The sequence below is a fragment of the Streptopelia decaocto genome, assembly GCF_964273445.1.
Source record: "Streptopelia decaocto genome assembly, chromosome: 7".
Classification (NCBI taxonomy): domain Eukaryota; kingdom Metazoa; phylum Chordata; class Aves; order Columbiformes; family Columbidae; genus Streptopelia; species Streptopelia decaocto.
In genome coordinates this window covers 55,076,291-55,091,444 of record NC_138661.1, presented here as the reverse complement: position 1 = coordinate 55,091,444, position 15,154 = coordinate 55,076,291, and the positions used below count along the sequence as shown (strand labels likewise).

General features: G+C 36.5%; 1 protein-coding gene across 17 annotated transcripts in view; it reads right to left on the bottom strand.

The window, feature by feature from the left end:
* The window catches only part of SOX6 (SRY-box transcription factor 6), a 375,354-nt gene that overhangs the window by 207,442 nt on the left and 152,758 nt on the right, over positions 1–15,154 (bottom strand). For all 17 annotated transcript variants that reach the window (XM_082059015.1, XM_082059008.1, XM_082059006.1 and 14 more), the window contains one exon: positions 12,301–12,511. In XM_082059015.1, coding sequence (XP_081915141.1) covers positions 12,301–12,511 — 211 coding nt within the window. The remainder of the gene's footprint in view (positions 1–12,300; positions 12,512–15,154) is intronic.

Sequence of the window (15,154 nt, the reverse complement as noted above, 5' to 3'; positions counted from 1 at the left end):
ACAGTTTTTGTTTGCTTGTTTCCTTTCAGAAACCAACTTACAGTTTTGTTCTTAAAAATATCTTTGCACTGTTGGGAGCAGGAAGGAGACTGCCTAATAGTAGTGGAAATTTATCATAATCCATTATTTAAAATATTCTGCTCTGGACAGCAAGGACTTGGTAATATTTAAAAGCAGCCAGCAAGCAGTGGAAACTCTGGTATCTTTTGTAACAGTTCACATGTCAAACTGGCAAAGTGCCCACAGTGTACGGCAGAAAAATCTATTTAATGTCTGCCCCACAAGGCGACATGAGGCTTGATTGGCAGAAAGCAGAGAGTGGCTTTTGATCATGTGTCCTAACAAGCAGTTCCAGCTCCTGTCTCTTCGGCTGAACGGCTCCACATTACCTATTCAAACAGAAGTGACAGGCCACTGCACTACTCTTTGGCTCTAGTCTCACGCAGTGGGAGCTATGCTGGAGACAGAGCCACTGATTAAATATATCACTTTTTCAAGACAAGCAGGTTGTCTGAATCAAAGTTGGACAGAATAGACTCAACATTATTAAAAGAGGATATAAAACTGGAGTTGAGTGATGTTAGGCCAGTTTGTACAGCCTCAGGGATTCACAGACTGACAAGGGGAATAAGGAACAGCAGAACTCATAAAGCAGGGTCAGAAATTAGCTGTGACACCTTGGCCATTTTCCCATCACGTCAGGGCCACTGTGTTTCAAATCCTGTAGTGTCTTTTTTGGCCTTTTTTTAAATGATTTTGTGTGCACAGAGGGGGAGGGAGAACATACAAATCACTAACCCCTGAAAGTTGCAAATTGCAATTTTACAATAAAAGATAAAATATTAGCCACATTTTGCCACCTAATATACAGTGTTCTCTAATTAGATTGGGGCTTTTTCCTTATATTCTCATCAGCCAAATTATTGTCATCAAATAATTTGTTGATACAGCACTAGTTACTCTTGCTCTAAGGAATAACTGAAAGCTGGTGAAAATCACTGAATAGAGATGCTTATTACATTGCCTTGTTCCTTCATTAACAAATTAGTTTGATTTTTGAGGTTGTATGTCTGGCCACTCTCTGTTGTGTTATCTGATACACAGACACAGAAAGGCAATAGACATGATACGTTACCTAGTCATTATGCAAGGGAAACAACAGATACACTGAAACTTGGAGGAACCAATCCTCCAACTAAATTTTAATTTCAAGTATAACTGCAGATACAACCAAACCTATTAATGAAGCTGCAACAACCTCATTTAAACAGCTAAAACCGAAAACCAGTCCACAGAGGAAACAGAAACTGAAGCAAAGGAAGCTTATTTTACTTAGTGATGCATTTGCATACCAAATCGATAAAATTACTTCTGAGCTATTCAAAGTTCTGTAAAAAAATGTTAAAATCATGACACAAAATCTAGACAGACTTTTTTCAGAACTACTCCTGCAGTAATTTCATTGAAATTAATAGTCACCTCAGGAATAAACTCGGTTCAATATTTATTTTTCACTGTGGCAAGTTCTTCTGACATTTTAACAAACCTCTGCCCGACGTGTTAGTTTTTGTTTCACTGTAAATATTTAAAAGTAATCTACTTGTTACATATTTAAGATATGATAAGGACTGCTAAGACCTCTATTGAGAACCAGAGCTGTTTTAAACATTGGAAATGCAGGTAAATGTGAAGACAGAGTAGAAAGAGCAGAATGCTGTCCTCATGCATATCCCCTAACACATAGAGCAGAGCTGTAAATGCAAACAGAATTCAGTCTTAAGGTGGTGTTAGACTAACAAGAAATTCACTACGGAGCTCGCAGTGGTTTTGGTGCCAGTGCAGGCTCTCCAGACTGTGTTCAGAGTTCCTCCAGATGATTGAAAGAGTCTGCTCGCTTCAACATTTTCAAACAAATCAAAGACAGAAGAGTATTCAAGATGGGGTTTTTTTAGGTTCAGTGAAGATCATGATTCACCGTAGAAGGTGATGTCACATCAAGTTCTTTAAGAAATGTGAGCAGGCAGCAGTGCATTATAGTTTCATGCTGAAGTACGGCAAATGGTTATGTAAAGCATTAAGTAAAACAGTTAACAAAAAGGAAGATGAAAATAAACAGGCATTCATACGTAGGGCACTCTGCCCAGGAACTCTGGCCACCTATGTAAGTAAAACTAAAAATACATTATGATTAATAAAAGAAAACAGCTATTAGATACATTCCAAAATGCTAGGCTGTACAACAAGACATTTTGGCACAGCTTTACTTATTGGCAGCCCATGTGAAAGACCAACCCAAGACTGCAGCAGAGTGGCTGCTGCTGGTCAGGACGGAGCAATGCTAACAGGAGATATTTGCACAGTACTTGCCCTCACGACTATAATTTAACAAGGGCTATTGCACTCTTTTTTGAAAATCACAATATAAACTCTACAGAAACACCACAACTTCTTTATGTGACAAAAGTAATAAAGAACAGGGGGGATTTTGACACGTTAGCAACGATTACCTCTTGCTTCATTTTGGAGATAAACACGTCGACGAGTAAATAAGGAAGAAGCATGGCTACTAATGGAAATTAGAAGGATTCATGACAATGCAAAATACACTAATGAAGCACAGAAACACGTAGTTCAGAATACTGAATTATGTTTTTTCCTGGTTTTCACTTTGCCCTCATCAGCTATGCACTGGGAAGCAAGAGCACACACACAGGGCTAAAACTCAAACTATTCAGATGAATAGGACTCAGAAAGGGCTTGTGTGTACTACCGTTGAAGTTCATGACAAAGCCCTTCTTGGCTTTAAATGTATCAGATCAGTCCCACGGTGCAGAACTAGAGGCCTTAAAATAAACCATCTTTGAGACCACACCTGGGGTGCTGTGTCCAGTTCTGGGCTTCCCGGTACAAGGCAGACATGGAAATATTGGAAAGAGTCCAGCAACGGGACACAAGACAACCGAGTAGAGCATCTCTCATACAAAGCGGGGCTGAGTGAGCCATGACTGTTTAGCCTGGTAAAGAGGAGGCTCCAGGGGATAATATATAAATATCTGACAGTGGGAGTAAAGAAGAGAGACCCACACTCTTCTCAGTGGTGCCCAGAGACAGGCCCGGTGCCAAAGGACACAAATGGAACAACAGGAAATTCCCTTGAAACATGAGAAAAACCTTCGTTATTGCGAGGATGACCAAACACGGAACAGGTTGTGGAGTTTCCAGCCTTGGAGATACTCAAAAAACGATGGGACACAGGCCTGAGCAACCTGTTCTGGGCAATACTGGTCTGAGCAGGTGGGTTGGATGAGATGATCGCAAGCGATGCCATCCCACCTCAGCCATTCTGGGATTCTCTGGCTCTATGAAACCGACAGCAAACTGAGTGCAGGAGAACACAGACAGATTGTCACTGAAGTAAACACAGTAAGGCTCTTTCTTGTATTGGCTTATATACTTGAAAGAAGAAAGTTGCTTTTCATTATGACATCCTAAATTTTATGATACTGAACAGAGCGGTTCTTTGTAAAACGGATAAATTAAAAATTCAATTTCCTCCTTCAGATCATAAAACACTCTAGGAGATTTCCAAATTCTTTAAGCTCAAATTCTACCCACTACGAATTTCAGGGAAAATAAAAATGTCTAAAAAATACTTTATAAAGTAGTATTCTAAATGGAAAAAATGAACTATATTTTTCCCTAATTCTTATTTGTATGTAATAATACACAAAAGTAATACTGATGTTGAATGTATTTAGTCTCCTTAACATAATATTTATTTGGGGTTAATTAGCACGGCTGAAGACTAATCTTAATAATTGTTTGTTGTTTCCACCGGAGGCAGGTTTTCCTTCACAAAAGAAGTGGCATCTTGGAGTTTCAGACTCAGACACCGAGGGTGAGAGTAGCTGCTCTCTCTGTTAGAGAAACAAGGCAGCCCAAAGCTCCCACAGCCAGGCAGCGAATGGCTCCTTCTCTCTTGTGGCAACCAAATAAAGTTGTCAAAATTATTTTTAAGTAATGATAAGGTATCTAAACCAAATACTATCTAGAAAAATAAGGAATATATCAGCATTTAAAATGTATACGCTGCTGAGCATTTTTACTGTCATTTCTTTAAGAAAAGCAGATCTAATTAGCTGTACCTCTAAAGTGCGTACCTAGCATTTTTATTATGTATTATAACATTTTGCTTAGAGTTGACATTTTTATTCTGACAAGCACTGTCTGGAGAGCTCTCAATAAATAATACATTTACAGTTTTCAGTAAATAAGCACTGGACACAAATCGTTATCCTTACTTACAGCTGCCCCTCTCTAATAGTGCTTTTACAAGTAAGGTGACTATTCAGTCTAATGCAATACTCTCAGTGCTGGAAAGATATTTTCATTCATTACCCTAGTCACAAGCACTTAAAGCACTTTTAGGCCCCGTTGCAAAACAGCAGGAAGGGCAAAGCAAGTAAGACCAACTAAAACTAAAGTTCATCACCAAAGAAATCTGAGGTCATTCACCCTACAGAACTTGGAAAATACAATGGCATACAAGATCGGCCACATTCAAGCCTACCTTTCCCTTGTATTTTTATATTGACAGCAATTTTAGGAAGGAAACAATTGCAGTCTAGTCCCTATTATTAACCTGATGACTACAAAATGTATTTCGATCTGATCTGATCATCACGTTGTTTATGTCACAGTACATCAGAAACCAACAAAGTCTGAGTTTGCTTTTCTGCTACCAACTGAAGCAATTCTCCATATTTTTACAGCTATTTACTCACATTCTTGAGCACAGAGACCAGTGTCTGTTTTACCCATTCACACTGAACTTGCATTTCTTACTGCTGTAAGTAAAAAGCTGTTGTTTTAGACATGCTTTTTTAATATGAAGACTATTTACATAAAACCAATAACATACAAATAGTGTAAAGGTAGCAGATGTTATACTATGTCTAAAAAGAAGACAAAAATGTAGAGGAGCGTAGTGCAGACAATTATATCAAATGGAAGCATGTAGACAATCTATCACACAATAAAAAATAAATTAAATTGTATCCAGCAGTGGACAATATCAGAATTGAGATGTACAGTGGGATTAAAGAAAAAGATGAGATGACCCGGAAAGGTAAGACATTGGAAAACATTAGTCACTGGGGAGGAACTGGTTGGAATGGTCAGCAGATGTTGGCTTGGTGAAGCCTGTTTCAGTTTCATCTGTCCCTGCCTACAGCTCAAGTTCAGAGACAATGAGGAAAAGCTGAAAGCTCATTTGTTCTGATGAAAAGGATTTTACTAATCTCAAATACACAGGGCTGAATAAAAACATTTGAGATGCAAGCATCTCAAAATGGTGAAAGTAAACATCTATCCAAAAATATTTTAAAGAGTTATAGCTAGAAGGAATGCCCCAGTCTTCAGAATTGAGACCTGAATTTCAGACTCTCCCCACATGAGGATTCGAGTTACAATCAACTCTGTTTGTTAACAAAAGCAACAATTTTATAGAGATGCAGAGGTACAAAGTTTCAACAAGAAAACAACCTGCACTGGGAAAAAGAACCTCCAGAAAAGCATAAGCTCCATAAAATTCCACAGATCCTACATCTAGGTAACTGCCTGACAGTAACCAAGGTGTATTTTCACCTGACAGGTCCTCTTGTGGCTATTTCTGTTCAACTTCCAGCAGATCTTATTATGAAAACTGCTACCATCATACTTACTGCATTGTTGTTGATAATCCTGAATTAGAGCTCAGAACTGAAGGGACGTGAAAACCTTTTAGCAAAAAAGATGGTCTCCACAATCTATTGACTTATTCATATAGATCTCGTTCTTCATGATACCTTTGTAAAAGCCTGTACTGTTCCCCATTTCTGTGCCATGAACAAACTTCAGAATAAAGAAAACTGAGGGGAAACTTTCAAATGTAGCATGAGACATACTGAGAAATGCTGAAGAGTTACTACACTGTAATCCACACAGGACCTGTGAGTATTGACTAGATGCTCAAATTTTACAACTCTGGACAAGATTGCAGTGCAGAAAGCCAGATTATAAATGCAAACATAAAATGGAAAGATGACAACATGTGCCAGTTTCTTAAACAGAAATTGTAGGATAGCATTTAATCCAGAAACATATATTGCATTCCAAAATCCAAAACATATACTGCATTCTAAGTGTCATTAAAACAAGTTCATTAAAGTTATTATATTTGTGCTTCAGACAAGAATGAATTTTTGATAGAAAAATCAACTACATTAGATATAAAGAAACTAGGCTGCATCTTCTTTTAGTTACCAAGAAAATAACCCTAGAAACCACTTGCTTTGTGGTAATGTTCCTAAAAAGTCCTAAATTACTTTAATTGAACACATTAAGACATAAGAATTCACCGTACATTTCAACGAGTGAACTACTAGAAATGTTATGATCTAGAAAACTTCTCTAAATAGAAGAATATATTTTTCTAAAGCAGTAACAAATTGCAAGAAAAAAGGAGTGACCATGTGATTTTACCAAGATCATTGGATGAAAGAGATACAGTGAGTTGTGTTTAATTATATAGTAAAGAGGTAGGTCATTCAAGAAGGTTTAGGAAAATGCATCTCATATCTCTCCTCTAATTTGATCTGAATCATCTATTTATTGTGTGGACTTTTGGGCTTTTGTGTTTTTATTTTGGAAGCATGTTTGGAGTTTAGCAGAAAAATTCCTCAGCCTAGACACTGCCATATACAGCTTCTAACAAAAAGCAATCAAAAAATATCTATTAAATTAACTATACGCATAACTGATTTTGAATTTGCTTATCAAAAACCATTTTTAAGAAGAAGAAAAGGGAAACACAATGAGAGCTGTACCTAGCAGATGTGGCGTGGTTTTTCAAAGATGATGAAAGGATTTTGAAATAGGTGGGTTTTTTCACAAAGAGCTTGTGTCTAGCTGAGAGGAACCCCAGTTACCATTTACAAATTCTATAGCTGTCACAAAAGACAAAACAGTAATATTAAGTAATTTTTAACAATTAGTTTGGATAATCCTAATACCAAATCTCTGAAACATTTTTAAAGCCTCAAAAGAGAATACCATATCTATAGCCATAAAAAAAAAATGTAGAATAAAGAACAGGGGTCCGTAAAAGCCAGGTGTCTTAGGACAACCAGGGATCATGCCTTCATCAGCAAAAAGTGTGGGTACAGAGCATACCACAAGATAGATAACTTCAATTACATTTCAGTAAAACTTCTGAAAAACATTCAGAAATATTCCTTGACCACAGATGATCAGTAGTTCACTTCTAGACCTGACCCACAGAAGAGAACTCTTAACATGTAAGGTCCTCAAAGGTTGTGCTTAAAACTATACCAGAAAAAAGGTGTATATGCCTCAGCTCTGTTTGTTCTCAGCTGTGGGCAGCTAAAAACAAATAATAAAAAAACAAAACTCTCCAGTCATTGAATACAATATAGTACATACAGATTCGCTAAAAAAAAAAAAAAAACAAAAAAAAAAAAACAACGAAAACTGCATAAAATTACAACCAAAATGGTTTACCAGAGTCCAGTTATAAAACACAGCATGTGAAAGCTTAAGTTTCTTTATTTCCCAGTGAAGTCAACATTTGTGTGTGCAATAGTTCAGTGTACTGCCCTTACCAGCATGAAAGAAAATCTTATAGGGGAAGAGTTAATCTATTTTAAGGCAATATAAAAGAAAGCCTTCAATTATTATTAACTAATGAAGCTGAAGAAAATAAAACAACAAAATATAAAATCAGAAAAACTAGCACTACCCAGTAGTGTAGTAAGATTTTCCCTATTGCATATAAAATGAATAATACATGTGTATCCTTAATTTTTAATTTAGATATCTTTAGACATATTACATATCACTATGAGTTACATATATCCACCCATAGAGGGAGAGTACAAACAGGTGCACATGACAGAGAATAGATGGAAATTTATGAATATACTACTCTTTATATAGATGTTCATTATTCCAACATGCATACATAAAAATCTTTGATCTCTGAATGTTCAACTATGGTCTTCAAGGAGGAAACAAGAATGGGAAGCAGTTTATAAAAAGCTTGTGCTAGATTTCTGAACCATGCTTGGCTGAAAAATGATACTGTATACATCGCTCAGAATCAAGGTCAAAAGTGAATTAGGAATCCAGGACCTAAGTAATGAGGGCTTAGCACTTAGCAGAAATGGCATGCCCAGTTTCCAGCTCAGAAGTGCCAGCTGACCTGCCAACCTAGCATTCCAGATCTGAAAGGGGGAAATCTGCTCTCCTAGCTACAGACAAGATGCGTGCTACTAATTATTGCTCCTAGAGGCTTATGATGAAGTACAGTAGAATAGTTGTCTGGAAGCCAATTCTCAGCCTAGAATTCAGGCGGCCCAGGCGATGTAAATCTGTCTCACAAAAAAAGTAATGTAAGCAATAATCTGGAAGAAAGGTCTTTTACTAGAGGGGGATAGAAAGGGAAAGAAGCAGTCTGATACTACCTAACACAAACACTTCATTTGAGCTGTAAAGACATTTAATACTTAAATGTACTAAAGGATACTTCCACAGGAAAAAAAAAAAAAAAAACAACAGCCAGTAAAACAATACTTCTGCTCACAGAAAAACTAAGAAGATGAATATATTAAAGTTATCCAAGAAGCCCTAGAGTCTAGAGTTGTTGATTATATTAGACACCTGTTCATTTCTGACCTCTTCTGTCTTACGAGAACACATGTCAGCAAAGTCTTTACATACTCAAATTGACTCTAAATATTTGTAGCATTCTTTGTTTCCCGCCCCCCCCCAGTTACAATTTTCTCATCAATTTTCTCATTTCCAAGTCATTACAAATTAAGACACAGGAATGCTTCAGTGTGCAAAGTATGCAAATATTGGACCACAAAGTAAAAAAATGTTGTTTATCCTGCAAAGCCGGTGATGTTTTTCAAACTACAAATAATACTAAAAACTTACCTAAGATATAATCAGTCCTGCATGAGGTGCGCATGTTCTCGGTATTATACACAAGACATGACACTGGCTGAAGTATTATTATTAAAGAGAGATTAAAACAGCTGTACATTATGCTGAAGCACTCACTCTTTCCTTTACAAACAGACGGTCCTGGATTACAAGCAGCACTTGACCATTTAAATCACTACAACAACCAGATTTAACCAGCTGGGCCATATTCTCTTAGGCAATGCCTGTTGACCTCCTCAGTCACAGCTGCTCAGATGAAATTCTCATTAGACAACTTATTTTCAGAAGCCAAAGGACTCTGATTAAATACATCTATTTAGGCACAATAAAGTATTTCAGTATATATTTCTTTCCAAATATTACAAGGTACAATGGAGACTACAAGTAGCATACACAAGCATAACAGACACCTAAGGTATACCACAAAATATTTAAGTATTTGACACCAGCAACTCATATTACTCAAATCCAGAACCTATAGATGGACTAGTAAGTTACTATAATAGCATTAAAAGAGGCTTCTTGTTGAACTCATAGACTTGCAGCAGATGACTGCAATTCTTGGGTTTTTTATTCAGCTTCTAACTCTACAATTAACTTGACCTATGACTGTGCGTTAGCCCAGTTCCCACAGCTATTTCAACGGCCATGGAGCTCCTCCCCATAAAAGTTGCTAACATGTACTATTAATTTATTTGAAGGAGTCATGCAATATTTCAAGCCCCACAGATTTTACACAGTAGAATACAGCAGAAATATATGTCTTTTCCCCATTACATTCATTAGAGCTATTATATTATTCTGTCTATTTGTTCCCCAAATCAGCAGGTGTTTTTCACTTTGGGTAAGCAATTTTGTGACAGATCAGGACTTACTACACAGACTGCATTGACTGCATACCATTTTAAGAACTCCACAGAAAAATACTTTAAATGTCAGATGTTAAAGAGCATCATGTATGGTACATGTGTGATTAGGCTATTAATTAGGTTATTTATAAGAAACTATAAGATAGCAAAACATTTTCACAATCTCAGATCTAATTTCTCCAACTGACTCTGCACTGAGTCAGTTGCAGCACCCACAGTCACAACAAAGATCAGAGTCTTAAAATAGTAATTATTTTTAAGTGTTATTTAATTCAAATCAAACAATTATGGAGAGTTTACTTCTTTTAAATTCAGAGAAACCTCTGAATACTGAAATATCTATTCAAACCTATCATAAGAATTTTGGTGCTTCTAGTCTACCCAGAAGTTCAAAACCATTTAACTTCCTAAATGTAACATCCTAAAGAATTTCTGGTCTATTAATGATTTTTCTGTGTTAGTCATATATGGTAGCAGTCAGATGTTCATTAATTATTTTCTGTAAAGTGGAAGAGACCTTTATTTCTACAGAAAATGCTGGATGGATTGAAAAGAACTTAACATGAAGATACAGTCAATTACCTTTGAACTTACAGGCAGACTTTGGAATAGCTTTCCAGTATAACGTGATTCATAAAAGGTAAGATTATTTTATAGACCAGAAATGACCTTCATTTCTCAGCTGGTGAGAACACATAGCATGGAAGGCTCAGACTCAGTGAGAGGGATCTCTCTGCTGTGCACATACTACTCTTAAATCAACTAGTGTATACTAATACAGAGGAATTGCAGAAAACTCTCGAGAATTCATCCAAAAATAAGCTATGAAATGCTTGAATCGTTACAGTAAGATACTATGCTTAAACTTTTTGATGCACATTTTTATTAGCACACCATTCAGTGTACTCCTGGAAAAGTCTTATTTCTGGTGTCACTATAACCAACAGCAACTTGCATACTCCCGCAGCAAAGTATGAGCCAAGACCTTTGATTAGCATGGAGTGTCGAACGACTGTTACTGACTGTAAAAAAACAACTTTGCCAAAGTAACATTTAAAATAGTTTTCCTAGTCTAACCACCAAATCTAAGAAAGCAATTTTTAAAAGAGTGATCTTTACAGCTGAAAACAGACAGATGGTAGTAAAGAATCTGGGACATTCTCTCTTTAGAGATGTTTCACCAGCTTCAGAAAGGACACCTATAGAACACATTCATCTATGTGCTGGCATTTCATAATTACACTAAGAAATCTGAAAGCCTGCTTCCATTCCTACATGATTTTATTCCATATTTAAAAATATTATTTTATCAGCACCAGTCTTAATTGAAATCTACATTGCTATATGGAGCCAAGGGATCCTAATGTTCAGTGTCTGAAGTGCACTGTGACCGTACCATGAAACTGAGGAGGTAAAATAATTCTGAACTCATTCATATTTCAAAGAAAAAAGAAATCACAAAATTCTACTGCCTTGTAGTTCTACTATGACACAAATATTCTTCCTGGGTTATTCTGAATGCCAGAAAACAACACTGGTAAAATAACTAGCAGAATCTACACAGATGCCCCCCTCCTCTTTATCTATTTCAGAGCCTCCTGGTCCCACATCTTCCCTGGTTCAAACTCAAGTATGAGCGCATAGACTAAAAGGTATTGTTGCAGAAGCAACCAGGATTTAACTCTACTTGACATGAGCAAAGACTTGCCTGGTGCGCCCTGACCACATGCACAAATATACTGATAAACTCATTCTCCAATCTTAGCGAAGGCAATGCGAACCTCTGAATAAGGACTGAATACATAAACTGTGTTAGAGCTCAAAGATCTGTCCTCTTTTTTACCTCTCTATTTTAACACTTGTAACAATATCTAAGCAAACTGTAAGCAAATTATTTCTTTAGCCACATTTCTAGATATACTGGGCAGATAGGTACTCTTTACACTTACAACTTTTTCCCACTCTCCTAGCCTCAGATGCTGGGTCGTTAAGGTGCTGAAAGATGATAATTTCCAAGGCAAAACAAACCAGCTCATGTTTTATTCATTCTAATTGTTTAAAACAAATATTTATCTTTTAAAATAAAAAGAACAAATACCACTGAAGAATATCCCTCACAACTCTACAGCCAGTTCAGAATTCATCATAACCTTTCAAGTAAGAGTTGAGTTTTCACTTAAATCAACATTCTTGCTTTGACTCACAAACAACCAACACAATTTAGAAAGTTTAGAAACTGTCATATTTGGCTAAAATCTCTAATGAATTTCAAACTACCACTGCCATAGTAAACTGTGAACAACTTTATCCTAGACTTTGCCAATTACTCAATTTTCTGGCGCTTGATAACCAACACATTCTTTATGCCATAAAAATTGTAGGGTTTGGGGCTGGGGAAACTGAATCAGTCTTATCCAAAACATACCTTCTTGCTCAGTCCTGGTCATTTCTTCTAGTTTCTTCTGCTTCAGTGTGTCCACCACATCTGCAAGGCTTCCTTTGCGGCGTTCTGGCGTTCCAAAATTAACACTGGTCATTAGCTCACTGCGGTCACGACCTCCTTCGTCGGGCTTGTTTGGTGAGGTAGAGGTATTTCGGAAGGAATATAGGGAACATAACTTATTACTCTCTGACTCCTGCAAAGAAACAACACAATATGAAAACATAGGCTATTCTCTTACGTCAGAAGGATCTCAAACAGGTGGAAGTTGAAAGCATTATTAATTAGTCTGTAATACTAACAAGCCTATACATATCCTGCAGTCTCTAAAATGAGCATTATGCATTGAATTTCTCAGTTTCAGTGCTTGACAAAGGCTCTTTTTTCCTTGAGGCCAGTCCTCTCCATGCTTCTAATGATCATACTTCATGCCTGAGGTACTTCTCATCGAGGATTTTCCTTGTCAGAAGCAAGCCACTTCAACACTTTTTCAAAGAATGTGTTAAGCTTTTACAGTTTTCCTTAGTTTCTTAAGTAAGGGCAATACATGTAGCACTGAGAGAGAAAATACAGGCAACAAAAAATTATCAGTGGATAGAACATCAGCTATCGGAAAACAACATAACTTAAAAACTAGAAAAATATTTAGGCCAATAATGACTGTGGATCAAGGAATCTACATCACAGTTAAACAAAACTTACTGTTTTTCTCTACCCGTGCTCATTCACTGCTCTTTAAATTAAACCCTTTTCTTAAAGAATAAAGGTTATAATGCTTCTAATATAAAAAAGGAAAAATTATTTTCCAAACTAACACAGATAAGAATGAACAAGGAAACAAGGCTAAGGCAGAACAAGTCATGTATGCTGATATGTAGGTATTGAGACTACACATCTCAGAGAAAGTGTTATATAGTCAAAAACACAGAAAGAGAAGTAAAAAGACTTCATCACCTTGTCAATAGATAACAGACATATTTGAGCAATAAGTTGGTTTTTTTTTAAAAAAGGCATCAAAAAGCAACAAGTAATGTCAATTCTCCTAAGTTTTGTGATATCACCCATCATCTCCTTCATTAACTTCCATGGCTCAGACTGCTCATTCTCCCAATCACAGATGCAATATTTGCTGCATCTCTTCTTTCACTCTTTCAGGTAAAAGAGGACAAATTCTTCAGTTTGCCCTCTAAAACTCAACCATGGGAATTTCTCACACACTTCCCTTTCCAAAATTATTATTTTATTATAATTTTAATAATACTATGAGTGCTAAAAAATGGGAGTAAAAAAAAAAATAGAGTTTTTTGTTTGTGGTATGCCCAGAAATGTCAGCATGTATATCAGATGCCATAAAACAGATTTTTTTTATACATTAAAGAGCAATAATGATAGTGTCAATATATTGAAGAATTAAGAGATGAATTAATAGTTTTTCAAAGATCATTCTCCCAATACATAGTGTTCCCCAGAAACAATAATATTCCTACTATTCTATGAGCTGAAAATACCCATCTATAAAGAACCAAATAAACTCGTACTGGGAAACGTTCCAGGAGAAACAAGGTCTGAAGAAAGATGAACTAGAGAACAGTAACCATCAGGACCATCAGACATACATCTTTGCTTCAGTCTTGAAAGGATTAAGTAGCTGTGCAATGTAACAGAAGGAGCAACGCTAAAAATGAGCAAGTGTGGTAGTGGATTGCGTAGAAGGTGGTACTGACAAATTGTCACAGAATCACAGCAGTTTATGATCAAGACAGCACCACTATTGCCATTGGAGAAGGAAGAACCGTTTGCTAGTGATGTTGAAAACTTATTTATTCACAAAGACAGGAAACTAGAAGAAAACACTATTGCATCTCAGCACTAGCAGCACCCCTGTCAACGTAGGAGGAATGACAGAGGTTTTGTAAGCACAGACAGAAAGAGAGGTTACATGGAACAAAAACCTTACCTTCATTTTTTCATCTATCAAACACTAAAGAATCTTTCATTCCACCCATTTGTATTGATTAAAGAATCAAACATCACAAAGGATAACAATAGCTTAGAGAGACCAGGTACAGAGCTGAATTTATTTAGTTGCCTTTAGAAAAGGAAGGCTTTCTGATCTTCAGTTGTTTCTGAACACTACTTTGCATTTTTCTTAAAATTTAGTCTAAGCTACAATGGAAACGAAAAAAGCATCTTCTAATATTTTCCAAATTTTTAACTTGAATTTCTATAATACATTTCCTCAATGAAGATAAAAACATACTAATACTATAGCGTATATACTATAGTGTATAGTGTTTGTTAATACTAAATAACATGGCATTTTCACCTCTGAGGAATGCAGTACAAGAGCAACTTGTTAATTTTAAAGGAGTTTGCTCTCAAGAAAACATCCTCTTCCAGTACATGAAGCTTATCCATCAGGTTCAATGCACGGTTTTTCATACTCTCAGCATGAACACTAAACCTATTGTTTAGACCGGAAACAAGACGATAAGGCTAATCTGTGGAGCAAGTAGAAATGACTGAATGTTCTTCCTCCTGATAACCTGTCCTCTCCCCCATCTGGATGAACACATAGTCCAGCACAACTTTCCTTTGATGCTAATGAAAGACCATCCAAGTTCTGCCTTCGTTAGGCAGTACATCCACGCATCATTTTCATGCCTAATAGACTGCAGTGTCCATAATGAAGATGAGACAAGTTTGAACCCCATGCAAATTATGTACATTTATGGAATGGAGGCAGAATGGCAGCCTTTGCAGGAATGAGGACCTGTACAACTAATAGAGTGTTTTGTACTGGCAGTTTTGTGTACAATTAAAATATAGAATAAAAATA